This window comes from Rutidosis leptorrhynchoides, chromosome 4 (genome assembly GCF_046630445.1).
Source record: "Rutidosis leptorrhynchoides isolate AG116_Rl617_1_P2 chromosome 4, CSIRO_AGI_Rlap_v1, whole genome shotgun sequence".
Lineage (NCBI taxonomy): Eukaryota > Viridiplantae > Streptophyta > Magnoliopsida > Asterales > Asteraceae > Rutidosis > Rutidosis leptorrhynchoides.
This window is the reverse complement of record NC_092336.1, coordinates 7,347,763-7,366,025: the sequence shown is the minus strand read 5'-3', so window position 1 is coordinate 7,366,025 and position 18,263 is coordinate 7,347,763. Positions and strand designations below refer to the sequence as shown.

General features: G+C 33.3%; 2 protein-coding genes across 2 annotated transcripts; both read left to right on the top strand.

Moving 5' to 3' along the window:
* The first annotated feature begins 7,022 nt into the window (after positions 1-7,022).
* Positions 7,023-7,607, top strand: LOC139839498 (secreted RxLR effector protein 161-like). Its single transcript, XM_071829573.1, has 2 exons — positions 7,023-7,302; positions 7,390-7,607. The coding sequence occupies exons 1-2, from the start codon at positions 7,023-7,025 to the stop codon at positions 7,605-7,607; spliced, it is 498 nt and encodes a 165-aa protein (XP_071685674.1).
* Positions 7,608-8,772: 1,165 nt separating this feature from the next.
* On the top strand, positions 8,773-11,280 carry LOC139839496 (heat shock cognate 70 kDa protein-like). The gene is made up of 3 exons (XM_071829571.1): positions 8,773-8,956; positions 9,454-11,063; positions 11,176-11,280. The coding sequence occupies exons 1-3, from the start codon at positions 8,932-8,934 to the stop codon at positions 11,278-11,280; spliced, it is 1,740 nt and encodes a 579-aa protein (XP_071685672.1). The 5' UTR covers positions 8,773-8,931.
* The last annotated feature ends 6,983 nt before the right edge of the window (positions 11,281-18,263 follow it).

The window sequence follows — 18,263 nt, the reverse complement described above, 5'->3', positions numbered from 1 at the left end:
GAAACTGAACAATGCCGGGTTGGCCTCGGATTCACGAACCTATGTCATTTGTATATATATTAAAACATATAATGAAAATAAAATAATTTCATTTATTAATTATATAGTATTGGTATATTTAATGTTGTAGTTTATATATAATTTGTACTAAGCTCTAATATATTCCATATCTTAAATTGCATGATATATATATGTATTTATTTTGTGTATACATAATAGAAATGTTAATATTCTTAATATATAATCATAGGTAATATTAATCTAATTTTAGTATGAGTATATTTTTATATACAAAATATTTATTTGTTATAATAATATAATAATAATAATGATAATGAAATTTTAAATAAAAAGGTAGTTTTAATAATATTATTAGTTATAATAATATTATTAGTTATAATAATAATAATATAAATCTTAATAAAAATGATAATTTTAAATGATGCTTTTGGTAATACTAATAATTTTAATGAAAATATAAATTTTAATTAAAATGATAATTTTTAAAAAAATAAAGGTTCTTTTAATAATAATAATTATTATTATGATAATATTAAAAATAATAATAACAATGATAATTCTAATAATGATGCTTATTGATAATATTAATAATACTCATACTAATAATAATAATACTATTAATAATTAATAATAATAATAATAATAATAATAATAATAATAATAATAATAATAATAATAATAATAATAATAATAATAATAATAATAATAGAGAAACTACATTTCAAGGAACAGTCCCAAAAATAAAGCATATGCCCGGGTTCGAACCCGAGACCTCTCGAATAACACCAATACTCACAAACCATCGATCCATCTATTAAATTTCCTGATTCAATCCAGGATTAAATCTATTTAAACCCTTACTTTCTGTTTCCTTTTTCTATTATAATCTTTTGGCCCAACCACAATAAGATACAACCCAATAACCATTTCATGAGCCCAAATAAGTTTATAAGATTATGTTCGGTTTTATGAGAGAGTAGATCAAAGCAGTAACGATGGGACCATGTGGTAGTTTCTGGTTTATAATCGAACAACCAAAGATAAGTATACAGCAGTTAACCTCCAATATTCATCATCATCGTGGCTTGTATTGTTATCATATCTTCATCAAGTCATCATTTAATCAAAACAGTAACAGTAATAGTGATGATAGATTGGTTCGACCAAAACAGAAACAGAAGATGTCGACAGTAGTTAGATGGTGGTTTAAGCGACGAATGACAGAAAACAAAAGGACAGCCGTAGTAGTTTAATGGTTGATGGTTTAGGGTAGTTTTGTGTGGTGGTTCTGGATGATTTACGAAGATCATATAGTAACGGAATTTGATGTTGTAGCATGGTAGAAAAGGAAAAGAGAAACAGAAACAATCAAGTTGCAGCCGCCTTATTGGTCCTTCGATTAGATAGAAACAGAAACAGTACTCGATGATCCTTGATTAATCATCATCGTTATCACCGATCAACATCAAATGCAACATCAACTATTTGTTATTATCATCTTCTTTTTAATTTCAGAGAACAGGAGCAGTTAGCAGCGACTAGTAGCGACTGCAGGTTCACGAATCCAAAACAGAAAGAAGAAAAAAATATATATGTAACGAGTGGTGTTTGGTGTTGGGATGACCGGTACATAAAATGGGAACGAGTAGCAGCCTTTTGGCTTTAGTTTCGACCAGAAATATGGTATACAGTAGCAACCTATGATGGTTGCAATTGGTTGCAAGTTCGATACTAAAAAAAAATAGTATACGGCAGTGGTTAAGTGAGGGCGATGGAAGGTTGAATGGTTGTGAACTTCACAACACAAAAACAGAAAATAAGATATAGCAGCAGGTAACAACGGAAACAAATTGGCGGTTTGTTGTGGTTTCGATGGCAATGGAACAAAGATATTAATTTTACAGTTTGGGTTTCGAACGAGGAGAATAGTACAGGTGGTGTCGATTGAGTAGAGTTTCGAACAAAATTAGATGAGAGGGAGAGAGAAGAGAGAAGAGAGAGAAAGAGAGAAAGAGAGGGTGATGAAGATGGCTTGATGGTGGTGTTGGAGATGGTGGTGATTATTGGGTTTTGATGGTGATGAGGAAGTGGTGATCTATATGATGATTATGATGGTTCAAAGAGGTGGTGACGGCTGTGGTGGTTCACGGAGGCTGCAACAGCTGGAGAAGGTGACTGCAGTGGTGTGGTTAATGGTGGTTTTCATGGTGGAAGGGAGGTGGAACAAGTTGATGGTTGTTGTGGTTTAGTTTACAACCGATATTGAATTTGTGGGATTATAATATCATGCATATGTGTATGTTTTCAAGTGGTAAAACAAGTAGTGGTGGGTTTGGTAGATGGTTAATGTTAGTGGGTGTCTCAAATAAGAATAGAAACAAGAGTCTATGGTGATTTGCATAATCCATATACCTATATATGTATATATCTTATATGTTGACGGTAAAAAGAAAATATATATATTATATATAATAAGTTAAAGTAATATAATATAATAATAATTTTATTAAATGCCATGTGGGGATGAAATGAATTCAAGAACAATAATTAAGGAAGTAAAAGGAGCAGTTTAGCCATCGGTACTTTGTACCTATTCAGTCGACATCCCATTATATCGTGTCCATTGCTTAAACAGTTATAATATAAAAGTGTTCTTAAAAATCCCAAATTTTTATATTAAATATATTTAATTATTTCACTCATTAACTGGTTGAAACCTGATCAAAAAGGTTCAATAATTATTTATTTTCTGTTCCAATTTATATGTGCGGAGTACTAATATTTAAACTTAAAAATGTAAAAATATTTTTAACAAACCTAAAATCTTCGTAATCGATTTACAGTCCAACTTTTATTTCAATCCTTCATGTATATGTACAATATCTATATTATAACTAACAAAACATCAACCGAGTGTTACTGACGTTTACTAATTAAGCTCGAAATCATTCATTTTCCATTTACTCTCTCTCTCTATATATAACCAGTTTTAAATAACAAGTTTTATCACATAAATATATATTATATATTTTTAAACAAATAAATTTGATATTATTTTATATATTTCCAAGTAGTATATATATATATATATATATATATATATTTATTTATTTATTTATTTATACACACACACACACACACACACACACACACACATATATATATATATATATATATATATATATATATATATATATATATATATATATATATATATATATATCTATTTACAAATAGTTGTTCATTAATCATCGAGAACAGTCGAAGGTCAATTGAATATATGAAACAATTCAAAATTTTTGAGATCCAACCAACAGACTTTGCTTATCGTGTTGAAAATACAATATCGTATCGAGAGTTTGATTTAAAATTAGTCGAAATTTTCCGGGTCACTACACCAATTCCATACCCTTCCGACTTCATTTAGCATTGAACCTCGAATATTTGGGTGCTCGGTCTTCGTCCATATTCCAAAACATGAGCGTAGTAAACTAGATCCATGTGCGGAAAAATGTGTCATGGTTGGCTATGGAATTAACCAAAAAGGATATCGGTGTTACAGTCCAAAAATACGTCACGTTTTTACTACAATGAACCGTGATTTTGTTGAAACTGAATATTTTTACAAAAATACCCAACTCACGAGTGAGGGGGAGAATGAAAGTAATGACACTCTCAGTTGGATGACATGAGTTCCACATCAAATACCTCAAACACAAAACCCTGAACCACCTCAAACACAAGAGCCCGAGCCAACACAAAACCCCGAATCTATACAAACTCCAACACAAAACCCTGAACCTATACAAACTTCAAAACTGAACCCCGAGCTAACACGGGACCATGAACCCACAGAAACTATCCCACCAAACCATGAGACTACTGAAACCTCCTCGAACAATGAACATCAAACCCATGAGACACAAAATGACACAAGTTTCGATGAAACCACACAACAATATGTCCTACCTCAAAGAGTCAATAGAGGTGTTCCACCTAAACGATACTCACTAGAAAAAGAAGCGCAAAGATCCAGATATCCTATGGCTAATATAGCACAGGAAAATCAGTCAAAAAAAGCTCATAAATTTAACTCCGCGATCTACTCCGAAAATATTCCAACCTCCATTGAACAAGCTCTAAAATCAATAAACTGGAAAAACGCAATGGAGGTTCAAATGAAAGCCTTGAATGATAATAACACGTGGGAAAAATGTGCCATGCCTCAAGGAAAGAAACCAGTGGGTGTTTACGATAAAATATAAACCAGATGGAACTATTGAAAAATACAAAGCTCGACTGGTTGCAAAAGGGTACACTCAGACATACGAGATTGATTACTCCGAAACCTTCTCACCAGTTGCAAAGATTGATACCATTAGAGTTCTCTTCTCTATCGCTGCAAATGAAGATTGGCCACTTCACCAATTTGATGTGAAGAATGCTTTTCTACATGGCGAATTAAAGGAAGAAGTCTATATGGAAGCACCACCGGGATTCACTGACAACTTCAAAAACAGGGAAGTGTGTCGACTTAAAAAGGCTTTATATGGGTTAAAACAATCCCTACGGGCTTGGTTTGGGAGATTTACATTATTTATGAAAAAATACGATTTCAAACAAAGTAACTCGGATCATACTCTTTTCTTTAAACGAAAAGGAAAGTTAATTACATGTTTAATCATTTATGTTGATGATATGATAATAACAGGAAATGATAAAGAAGAAATTTCTAACTTAAAAATGAACTTATTTAAAGAATTTGAAATGAAAGACTTAGGCAGACTTAAGTATTTTTTGTAGATTGAGGTATTACGATCCTAACAGGGAATATTTATCTGTCAAAAGAAGTATGTTCTTGATTTTCTTGCAGAAACATGTATGATTGATTGCAAACCAGCTGATACTCCAATGATTCCAAACCAAAAGTTATATATGGAAGACAAAGCTGATCTTGCTGACAAAGGGCAATACCAAAGGATGGTGGGAAAACTCATCTATCTTGCTCACACTCGACCAGATATAGCACATGCAGTTGGAGTTGTGAGCCAGTTTATGCATTAACCACAGGTTCACCATATGGATGCTGTAATGAGGATCATCGGATACTTAAAGAAAACAGCAAGTGATGGAGTTGTATTTAAAAGGAATGGGCACCTTGAAGCACAAGTTTATACGGATGCAAGTTGGGCTGGAGAGAAAGGAGATAGACGATCAACTTCAGGGTTCTTCACAATAGTTGGAGGAAACTTAGTTGCGTGGAAAAGTAAGAAACAGAAGGTCGTTTCCTTATCAAGTGCTGAATCAGAATTTAGAGGAATCGCAAAGGGAGTGGTGGAAGCTTTATGGATTCGAAAACACTTGACAGAAATAGGATTCCCTCCAAAAGAAGCTATTTAGATCCTCTGCGATAATGAAGCAGCAATTGCTATCTCAGAAAATCCAGTTCAACATGATCGAACAAAACATGTTGAAGTGGATAGACACTTTATCAGAGAAAAGTTGGATGCAGAAATAATTTCTTTACAATCAATCAGATCAGAAGATCGGCTCGCCGACATCCTTACGAAATCTGTCAACGGAAGACTTTTCAGTGAAGTTCTTGGCAAGTTGAATATCGGAAACCCCACTATTCAACTTGAGGGGAAGTGTTAGAGTGTAGCAGAAAAAGGTTACCAAGTCAAATAATCATTTTTAGGTTATTTGACCTATTGGGATCAGAGTGTAAATTCATCATTTCTCTTTTCGGATAAAAGCAACAAGGGCCTACTAGATGCCAAGATTAACGGGTCTAACAACAGCATTCTCAACCTTTTTTTCCTTTATTGTAATGGGGGTTCCAAAAGTGTATTGGAACCATCCCAAACATAGAATTAGCTGTTAGGATACTTGTGTATAAGAACATTTACCTTGCACACACTTGAATACAATTCAGATTATCAGAATCAATATTGAAATCGATCATATTCATTCATACAATTACTTTATCAATTATTAACACTTGTACCACATCGAAAACACATATAACCATTCGTATCACAACTTACAAGGTTGATACATGAAGCTTTGATTTACAAAATCATCCATTGAGAATTATGAGAATTACCCTTCATTGGAAATCTTTCAGTGCAATGACTAACCAGAGTTCCAACTTTTAACGATAATTTTATATCTACGTTTAGTCATATGTATAAACTGGCTATGACAATTTATTATATTAAGTAATGCTCATGTTTTTACCCCGCAAATTTGCAGGGTTATAACCTAGTTAATATAATATAATGAAATAATAATAAAAAATATACTTAATTAATTGGGTACATAACTGTCCTTTTTTAGAGTTTATTACCTTGAAAGAAAAACAATGAAATCGTGTAGATTTTTTAGTATTAATATAAAAAATATATCACCATATATAAAATAATGGCAAGACATGCTTATTTCAAGCTTGAAATCTTTTAGAGATGGAAACAATCTTAGACATATATACATATATAAAGTCACGTACGTACCTTAAACAAATGCATATATAACGAATCAAATTATATATATATATATATACATAGGTTGAGGCAATCGATCGATCGATCGATCAGGTAACGTACGTACGTATAATAAAAATCGATCGATCATGTATTTGTTTACATTGTAACAATACATGTGAAATTAAAAAGTTTAAAGACTTCTTAAAGTCTAAGTTTCAAATAAAAGATTTAGGTGCTCTCAAATATTTTCTGAGAATTGAGGTTATTAGAGAAAATAAAAACATATGTTTGTCTCAAAGAAAATACACTCTTGATTTATTAACTGAGTTTGGGTTATTGAACTGTAAACCAATTTATACACCTCTTGAACCTAATCTTAAGTTTAATAATGATAACAATCATATTAATTTACCTCTTAAGAATATCACTGAATATCAAAGATTGATTGGAAGATTAATATACCTTACTTTGACCAGACCTGATATCTCTTATTCTGTTCATGTATTAAGTCAATATATGCATGCTTCTAAGGTTTCTCATTTGAATTGTGCATTAAGAGTTTTGAGATATCTCAAGTCTGCACTTGGAAAAGGTATTTGTATAAGAAAGTATAATGATAATGATCTTGTGTGCTATGTGGATTCTGATTGGGGTAAAAGAGTTATGGCTATGAAATCTGTGACTGGCTATTGTTTGTTTTTGAATGGTTCACTTCTTACTTGGAAAAGTAAGAAGCAAGATTGTGTTTCAAGATCTTCTGCAGAGGTTGAGTATAGAGCCCTTGCAGATGCATCATGTGAGGTTATTTGGATTTTAAAAGTTCTCAAAGATTTTGGTAAAAGTTGTAATATTCCTGTTTAGATTCATATTGATAATTCTGCAGCAATCAAGATTGCTGCAAATCCTGTTTTTCATGAGAAAACTAAACATTTTGATTTGGATTTGCATTTTGTTAGAGATAAAATAAATAAAGGTGTTATTCAAACTAAAAAGATTGATTCTGCTGAAAATAAAGCTGATGTATTTACAAAAGGGGTGTGTTCTTTTGAACACAACAAAATGTGTAATCTTCTTGGTTTAAAAGATTGTTTTGGCAATTAGATTGAGGGGGGGTGTTGAAATAGTCAATCTAATATGCTTTAATATTTATGTTTGGTACTTAGTATGTGATTAGTTGTGCAGGTATCCTAAAACAAGTCTAGATGAGATGTTGCACAAGAAGATCAAGTTACACATGAAGATAAAGAAGAGCTAAACCCTTCGTGGATCGAGTATAAGTTAAAAGTAGCTAACATACCTAATATGGGGGTGAAATTATACTTATACAACGACGGGACATAGTTGGGTTTAGTTTTTATCACTTCAGGGACGGGACTGTTTCTGTCAATTCTCATTTCTCAAAGATGTACAGGGGCCTGAATGTCATTATTCAAAGTTTATGCAGTGTCGGTGTTAGTTTTTTGATATACTCATCTGTCTAGGGTTAGGTTTTCATTGTAGTTGTATTCGTATTCATAATATTCACACATTCATCATTATTGTATCTGTGATCCATAGTTTGGATTTGTGATTTGTGTTCATCTAGTTGATGAACAAAGTATTGTAATCATTGTTAAATCTTCAAGTGATTGATTGTTGGTTTGGTTTCTGGTTATTCAAAGTATACGATCTTGTATACTTGTTGTTATTGATTCGTTTAATCTGTTTTAACCAAATGCGGCCCATCTAATTTTATGACTTCATTAATTGGCCTGCTTTCTAACGAGGCCTCAATACCCGAAGATTTAACTGAATCCAACTTGGATCAATTAACATAACATCATACCCAGAAACAAATTCTTGTGACCAGAAACAATAATAATAAATATAATGAAATAATAATAAAAAATATACTTAATTAATTGGGTACATAACTGTCCTTTTTTAGAGTTTGTTACCTTGAAAGAAAAACAATGAAATCGTGTAGATTTTTTAGTATTAATATAAACAATATATCACCATATATAAAATAATGGCAAGACATGCTTATTTCAAGCAAGAAATCTTTTAGAGATGGAAACAATCTTAGACATATATACATCTATGTATAGTCACGTACGTACCTTAAACAAATGCATATATAACGAATCGAATTACATATATATATACATAGGTTGAGGCAATCGATCGATCGATCAGGTAACGTACGTACATATAATAGAAAATAAAAATAGAAAATAAAAAAAAAATGGATAGCAGAAGACGAAAGGAGGATGCGGTGGCGATAGGAATTGACTTGGGAACAACGTACTCATGTGTTGGCGTATGGAAGCATAATCGAGTCGAAATCATAGCGAATGATCAAGGCAACCGAACTACACCTTCTTCCGTTGCTTTCACTCCTAATGATCGTCTCATTGGCGAAGCTGCCAAGAATCAACTACCTATGAATCCTACCAACACCATATTTGGTACGTACGTAATTAATTAATCATCCATCTTGTTCAATTCCCACTAGTGGTCGGCTTTTATTTTATTTTTGTCTTGGTAATTAAGTGAATTGAAGTTAACAAATTAAAAAACAAAAATTAATCTTCTTTGCTATGGCTTAAGTTTCGCTTTAACAGTACTTTCCGAAAGCTTTGAAACTTTTTACGAGTTAGGAAATTAAACTTGCCTACTCATTTATTTTTACCAAATTAATAAATAAAATAATAATCACGAGATACGTACTATTTGTGTTTACATTGTAAGTAGTACGGGGTAATTTGTTTAATTAGATAATTTTAATAATGGATGATGCAGAGAAAAGAATAAGAAAATCCACTTCATGTTTTAGTACAGAGGACAATTAAACAAATGGAGTAATTAACAAGTAACAATGACCAGCTAACTTAATTTTGTTAGTTGACATAATTTTCTTTTTTATAAATAATTAATTAAATAGAAAATATATATATATTTTCAGATGCAAAGAGGTTGATTGGACGGAATTATAGTGATAGCAAAGTGCAGGATGACATGAAGTTGTGGCCTTTTAAAGTCATAGAAGGTCCTTCCGACACACCAAAGATCGTTGTCACCTACAAAGGTTTTGATAAGGAATTCACGGCCGAAGAAATTTCATCAATGATTCTTGGTAAGATGAAAGAAACCGCAGAGGCCTACCTTGGACAAGTTGTGAAAGATGTGGTTATCACCGTTCCAGCTTATTTTAATGATTCCCAACGTCAAGCTACAAAGGATGCAGGCACTATCGCTGGCTTACACGTTATCCGCATCATTAATGAGCCCACTGCTGCTGCAATCACTTATGGTTTAGACAACAACATGTCTGAATATGATAAAAATGTGCTCATCTTTGATTTGGGTGGTGGTACTTTTGATGTCTCTATAGTGACTATTAAGAGGGGAGGGGGTAAGTTTGAGGTGAAAGCTGTTTCTGGTGACACTCATTTGGGAGGTGAGGATTTTGATAATCGAATGTTGGAGCATTGCGTTGTTGAATTTAAAAGGAAGTATCGTAAGGACTTAAATGGGAATCAAAGAGCGATAGGGAGGTTAAGATCTGCTTGTGAGAAAGCAAAAAGGATTCTCTCGTGTAGTGTTCAAACGTCAATCCAAGTGGATTGCTTGCACGAGGGGATTGATTTTTCTATCAACTTTACTCGAGCTAAATTTGAAGATCTGAACAAGAGCATGTTTGACTCTTGTATCAAGATCGTAGAAAAATGTTTACACGACGCAATGATGGAGAAATCACAAGTAGATGAGATTGTTCTAGTTGGTGGCTCGACTAGGATACCTAAGGTTCAAAGTATGTTAGAAGATTATTTTGATGGTAAGGAGCTTTGCAAGGGTGTGAACCCTGATGAGGCTGTTGCGTACGGTGCAGCCGTTATGGCTGCAAAATTAGGAGGACGTGATGATAATAATAATACAAATAACTATGTTCGTGATTTGGTGCTAGTAGACGTCACTCCTTTGTCACTTGGTGTAGAGTTATATGAAGATCTATTTCATGCTATCATACCGCGAAACACTCCAATACCAACAAACAAATCCCATATTTGTTGTACGCTTCACGATAATCAAACGACTGCGCTCATCAAGGTGTATCAAGGTGAAAGAGCAAGATCTATTGATAACCATCTGTTGGGGAAGTATACAGTTTCTGGTATTCCACCTGCTCCCCGATTGACTTCATCAATTGAGATTATCTTTAACATAGATGCTGACGGTATCCTGACAGTCACGTCAAGGATCTTATCGACTGGTAAGACGGAGAAACTTATCATTACCAATGAAAATGGAAGACTCTCCAAACAAGAAATTGAGAAGATGGTTAAAGACGGTGAAAGATACAAATATGAGGATCAAGAATTTAAGAAGAGAGTGGATGCATACAATGCATTAGAAAACTGCTTATATTATATTAAAAATAAACTCGGCGATGATGATTTCAAGAAAAGGGTGCACCGGAACAGCATGGAGAAAATCGAGAATGCTATCGCCGTCACAACCATGTGGCTCTTGGATAATCCAGCAGCAACTGCAGAAGAGCTTCTGCAAAGGAAGGTATGTATATATATTATATTATGTATGTATATCTTAAACCTCGATCTTTTATTTTTTTATATATATGCATTCTAATTAAGATGTTTGTTGTTGTTGTTGTTGTTGTTGTTAGATTAAGTTGACAAGTGAGGTGCAACGCTTTTCAAGTGAATCAAGACCGACAGATATAAGAAATTTAAGCAGCTCGTTTAGAAGGCTACTAAATGAAAGACATTAAATATCTACTAAATGATGAGCTTTTTGGTACTAAATTTGAATTTTAATCTGAATTTGATGACTTTTGGTTTTAAATTTTGTAAGTTTAAAGCTTAGCTTATAATTTTAAGTTTGTTTCAGTTTAAGGCTTGATTTTAAATATCACCATTTGTGGTATTTGTACATATATACTCAATTATGTTAGCAGTCACTTTTATTGTTTGTGCTTAATTAAGATAATAATTGCATGACATATAATATTGAAGATCATGTTGGAGGTTTTATTGAAATTTCGTGTAGGGTAAAATAATCGATAGCCGGATAAATCACTGAATCGTGGTATCACTTTCCGAAAGTAATTATTCGACCCTTATTGCATGGGTTACACGAATATCACTTTGGGATAAGACAGAGATTAGTTCTTGTTATTGGCAGTAAACAAGAACTCTTTTGCATAAGAGTATTAAGGTGTTTTTCGTATATCTTATTCTCATAAATGATAGTCCTTATTTATAGGCACCCAAAAATAAGTATTATTCCACGATGGAGATGTTTCACTAACTAATTTCGTTTTCAAATCTAAAACAAATCCTTTACATAAAGTTGTTTGTTTTATTTCCAACAACCAAATCAAGGAAATCGTTTTCAAATCTAAACAAATCCTTTACATAAAGTTGTTTGTTTTATTTCCAACAACCAAATCAAGGAAATCGTTTTCAAATCTAAAACAAATCCTTTACATAAAGTTGTTTGTTTTATTTCCAACAACCAAATCTAGGAAATCGTTTTCAAATCTAAAACAAATCCTTTACATAAAATTGTTTGTTTTATTTCCACGATGGAGATGTTTCACCTAGTGCAGGAATAATACTTCCGTAATCACTCAAATTTGTGATAATGGAAAACCACTTTCGGGTTCGGGCAATCTATCACTTAATGGGTGTACACTCCTTACCTCCTAACCCGTTTACAAGTGTAGATTAAATCCCTCAATTACACTAAATTTCCAACAATCCTCCCCAATTTAGTGCAATTCGTTTCATGAGAATTAAACAAATTAAAACAAAAACTTATGCATAAATGAAAATATCTTGAAGATTGAATTTTCACCTTAGTACATTACACATTCCAAATATTCGAGAATCAGGGTGTTCTAAGAATTGAACCCTTCAACCCATTTGAATAACTGAAAATAACATACACATAAGTTTTCAAATACTCTAAAGCTATCCTGACACTTTACAAGCCATGTGTCCATATCCATTCATGAATGTATCTAAAGCAAAAGTCCAAGCTTTGTTGAAGCGGCAAAACTTCACATTCACATAGGTAGTTCATTTCAGTCATGCACCTGCTATTGCACTTTTTCAAATAAACCATTAAGAAGCTAAACTTCATCCTCACCTTCAACAGGTCCGAGTACATACCTTACTTTGGGATGATACAAAATTTTGTACTCCAAATTTCTAAGTATAAGCCTTCCACATTGAATTCAACTTCTAATTTTCATCAGAAGGGAATTGGGTATCTTATAATTAGAAATTTATGTAGACTTTAAACCTATCCCCACAGCAGACTTGTTCACCAAGTCTCTTGCCAATCCCTTCGTCAAGTGATCAGCTAAATTCTGTTGTGACCTCACGAACACTATATAAATCACCCCATTCATGATGAGTTCACGAATCATGCTATGTCTGACACCTAAGTGTCTAGACTTTCCATTGTACATCTGGCTATAAGCCTTTGCCAATGTCGCAGCACTATCACAATGGATAGATATGGGTGCTATAGGTTTAGGTCATAATGGTATCTCATGGATCAAGTTTCTAAGCCATTCTGCTTCTTTACCAGCAGCAGCTAAAGCAACAAACTTAGATTCCATCGTTGAGTTGGTAATACATGTCTGCTTCTTAGAAGCCCATGAAATAGCACCTCCCCCAAGCAAGAACACCCAACCACTCGTTGAAGAATGATCTTCAATATTGGTTATCTAACTCGCATCAGAATATCCTTCTATTACCGAAGGAAACCCATTATAAGATAAACTATAGTCCATAGTTTTCTTCAAGTACTTCAGTACCCGCCTAATTGCTTGCCAGTGATGAGTACTAGGATTACTAGTATATCTACTCAGTTTTCCCACAGCAAAAGCAATATCCAGCCTTGTACAAGTCATGGCGTACATCAAACAGCCAATCACCTGAGAATACTCAAGTTGTGATACAGCTTCACCTTGATTAGGCATAAGCTTCTCACTTGGATCAACAGGGGTACTCACAGGATTACATTCAAAGAAATTGAACTTTTTCAACACCTTCTCAATATAATGAGATTGACAAATCGAAATTCCTTTGCTTTCACGTTTGATCCTAATGCCAAGGATAATGTCAGCCTCCCCCATATCTTTCATGGAGAATTTTGATGACAAAAATTCTTTTGTTAAATCAACCTGACTTTGGTCAGTCCCAAAGATTAACATGTCATCAACATATAGACAAATTATAACTCCTTTACCAGAATCATCAAATTTACTATATACACATTTATCTGCTTAGTTTAATTTAAAACCACTAGATAAAATCACTTCATCAAACTTTTGATGCCATTGCTTAGGTACTTGTTTCAAACCATATAAGGATTTCACAAGTTTGCACACCTTGCCTTCATTTCCTGGCATGACAAAGCCCTGAGGTTGGTTCATATAAACCTCCTCATCAAATTCACCATTCAAGAATGCTGTCTTCACATCCATCTGGTGAATAACTAGATTGTGAATTGTAGCCAAAGCAATCAGCAGTCTAATGGTAGTGATACGTGCCACGGGAGCATAAGTATCAAAATAGTCAATTCCAGACTTTTGTCTAAAGCCTTGAATGACTACCCTTGCCTTGAACTTTTCAATAGTTCCATCCACCTTCATCTTCTTTTTGAAAATCCATTTGCAACCCAATGGTTTGCAATCAGGAGGTAGATCAGCTAACACCTAAGTGTTATTGCCCATGATAGAATCTATCTCATCATTAATTGCCTCTTTCCAGAATGCAACATCTTGAGATCTCATTGCTTCATCATATGTTTTAGGATCATCATCAACATTGAAACAATATGAATATTGGGTAGAAACATCATCCCTAGAACCTTCAACTAAGTATAGTTGAAAATCTGGTCCAAATGATTTAGGTTTCCTTTTTCTTTTACTTTTTCGAAGCTCAAGTGACTGATCAACAGCCTTTTCAGAGACTTCATCATTACAATCCTTATTGATTCCATTGTTACTTGGAATCATATCCTTTGGTCTAGGTATAGATGAAAATCGATTTTCATCAAAGATTGCATCACTTGAATCAATCACAGAATTGATTGAGACAAACTCATTAGGCTCTATTACATAGAACCTATATGCCTTGGAATGTTCAACATATCCAACAAATATGCAATCTATACCTCTTTCACCTAAACTTTTCTTCTTGGGATCAGGTAGTCTTACAACCGCCCTACAGCCCCATACCCGAAGATAATTCAAGTTAGGTTTCCTTTTATTCCAAAGTTTATAAGGTGTAATCTTGTTTCTTTTGTTAGGAACTCTATTAAGCAAATAACAAGCTGCTAACATAGCTTCCCCCCAAAATCCTTCACTTAAACCCGAATAGGATAACATGGAATTAACCATTTCCTTAAGGACCCTATTCTTCCTTTCAGATATACCATTTTGTTGTGGAGTATAAGGAGCTGTGGTCTCATGGATAATACCAACGGATTGGAAATACGATTGGTCAATGTATTCACCTCCCCTATCTGTTCTAAGTCTTTTAATCAAAGCCTTTTGTTGTAATTCTACTTCAGTTTTAAATATTTTAAATTTATCTAATGCTTCATCCTTAGTATGTAACAAATAAACATAGTAAAATCTAGAAGCATCATCAATAAAAGTCACAAAATATTTCTTGTTCCCTAAAGTAGGAGTAGCATGCAAATCACATAAATCACTATGTATTAATTCCAAAATTTCAGTATCACGATGTACATTTTGAAATGGTTTCTTAGTGATCTTTGTTAACATACACGTTTTACACTTTTCATTGTTCATGTCAAAAACCGGTATTAATCCATCTTTAGACATATCTTGCATTCTTTTAAAGTGTATATGTCCTAGTCTAGCATGCCAAAGTGTAGAATTATTTATGCTAGAAGTAGATATAAAAGCAAAATTAACATTCAAGTGATTAATGTTAAGTCTAAACATTCTATTGCATAAATAACCAAAACCAACAAACATACCATGTTTTGACAAAACAAACTTATCAGATTCAATCACTTGTTTATAACCACAACAATTTAACACACTACTGGAAACCAAATTTTTTCTTATTTGTGGTACATGCAAAACATCAAACAAACAAATAGTTTTTCCAGAACTAAAACACAAATCCACACTTCCACGTCCATGAACAGAGGCTGTTGACTCATTTCCCATATGAAGAATTGATCCATCAGTCACGGACTCGTAAGTCTTGAACCAAAATCTATCCTTGCATACATGGGTGGTGGCTCCCGAGTCAACCCACCACGCGACATCATCATCCTGCACAAAATAAGCTTCAGATATATATGAAACATAATAATTCTCATTTGAATTATTAAATATATTCTGACCTTTCGAGTTGTGGTTGTTTAAACCATTTCCCGAACCGTTTGTGCTAGATCCTTTGGCATTATTATTACCAAAAATAACCTTGCAATCCTTTTTCATGTGTCCAGTTTTACCACACTTCCAACAAGTCAATTTAGACTTCTTGTTCGGATTAGCCTTGTTATAACCTTGATGTTTACGTTTGCCCTTTTTGTCATTATTACTAGTGAACTTTTTATGTTCCACCATATTGACAACAGACGTACCAGCAACTTCGTTGCTCTTTGGCTTGTCATTATCCTGCAACCTGAGGGATTCCTCAATACGCAGATGACTACCCAACTCAACAAGAGTTAACTCCTCCTTCTTATGTTTCAAAGAATGTTTAAATTCTTTCCAAGATGGAGGTAGTTTATCAATTATGCTTGAGACTTGAATAGACTCATCCATGTTCATCTTATGTTGTGTGAATTGACCAAGTATACGAATGAGCTCATTGTATTGTTCCAAGACCGGTCTAGAATCGACCATCTTGTAATTATTAAAATTACTCACAAGGAACTTTTTACTAGAAGCATCCTCAGACATATACTTGGTTTCTAAACAGTCCCATAGTTCTTTAGAAGATTCAACATTTAGGTAAATATCAAAAAGGGAATCAGCCATACCATTGAGGATTAAACCTCTAGCGATGTAGTCATCCTTCTCCCACTTGCACCTTTTCCGAATTTGTTCAATAGTGGCATCATCACCATGATCTTCAGGAATTGGTGTGCTGAGTACGTACACCACACTCATGCTGCTCAGAAAGAAGTGCATCTTCTTTTGCCATCTCCTAAAATCAATTCCCTCAAACTTATCAAGTTTGAAGAAATTCGCCGTCATGTGTTTCATCGTAGCCGCCATCGATTATAACGAATAATTACTTTCGATTGTTGGAGGTTTTATTGAAATTTCGTGTAGGGTAAAATAATCGATAGCCGGATAAATCACTGAATCGTGGTATCACTTTCCGAAAGTAATTATTCGACCCTTATTGCCTGGGTTACACGAATATCACTTTGGGATAAGACAGAGATTAGTTCTTGTTATTGGCAGTAAACAAGAACTCTTTTGCATAAGAGTATTAAGGTGTTTTTCGTATATCTTATTCTCATAAATGATAGTCCTTATTTATAGGCACCCAAAAATAAGTATTATTCCACGATGGAGATGTTTCACTAACTAATTTCGTTTTCAAATCTAAAACAAATCCTTTACATAAAGTTGTTTGTTTTATTTCCAACAACCAAATCAAGGAAATCGTTTTCAAATCTAAACAAATCCTTTACATAAAGTTGTTTGTTTTATTTCCAACAACCAAATCAAGGAAATCGTTTTCAAATCTAAAACAAATCCTTTACATAAAGTTGTTTGTTTTATTTCCACGATGGAGATGTTTCACCTAGTGCAGGAATAATACTTCCGTAATCACTCAAATTTGTGATAATGGAAAACCACTTTCGGGTCCGGGCAATCTATCACTTAATGGGTGTACACTTCGTACCTCCTAATCCGTTTACAAGTGTAGATTAAATCTCTCAATTACACTAAATTTCCAACAGATCAGTGTATCAGTTAATCTCGAGTATAAGAAATATGAAAAGTGCTAATATTTACACGAGATTACAAGTTTGGTATGAAGAAGATGATTTTCATACTACCCTATTACGTTTATCAACACAAAAAGCTATGATCAAAACCCCATCCCATCCCATCCCATCCCATACATATTATTCTTGATGGGTCGTGTTTCATATATTGGTACAAACACTTGAAGACCTTGGAGCAAATCCTTAGATGTCCACTTGGTTTTTCCATTTTTCGATCTGCCAGCTTCTAAAAACGATTTCAATTAAAAAAAATAAAAACGTGTAGAATATGAGAACTGTTGATAGCCTTGGGTATTCTGAAAAAGGAATTCATATGAGCCTCCATTGATTGAGAGTTCTATCTTAAACTCATACTAAATCCCATGTACACTAATCATATGACCATGTAAATAAAATCAAGTTTAGATAAGCTAGCTTTGTTCATTTCACATGTTTTAAGCGGTTTAAATCCAATGTTGCTTCCTAGACGTTACTTATCATGTTCTTTTATGTATGTATAGAGAGATTGCTTTCGAATGGACTTCCGGTTAATAATTAGGTTTAAAAAAAAGAAAAAAAAGTCTGAGACGCCATGAAAAAAAAGTCTGAGACGCTTTGTTAAATCTACGAGTAACTAAATACTAGTAATAAATACTAATTTGACGTGTTACGAGTAAAGCATAACCCGAATCAATTATCAATAATAATAATAATAATAATAATAATAATAATAATAATAATAAT

Coding starts and splice junctions, on each gene's coding strand:
- LOC139839498 (XM_071829573.1), top strand. CDS start 7,023: ATGCATGCTTCTAAGGTTTCTCATTTGAATTGTGCATTAAGAGTTTTG. Junction 7,303..7,389: donor AGCCCTTGCAGATGCATCAT/GTGAGGTTATTT, acceptor ATAATTCTGCAG/CAATCAAGATTGCTGCAAAT.
- LOC139839496 (XM_071829571.1), top strand. CDS start 8,932: ATGAATCCTACCAACACCATATTTG. Junction 8,957..9,453: donor TCCTACCAACACCATATTTG/GTACGTACGTAA, acceptor ATATATTTTCAG/ATGCAAAGAGGTTGATTGGA. Junction 11,064..11,175: donor AAGAGCTTCTGCAAAGGAAG/GTATGTATATAT, acceptor TGTTGTTGTTAG/ATTAAGTTGACAAGTGAGGT.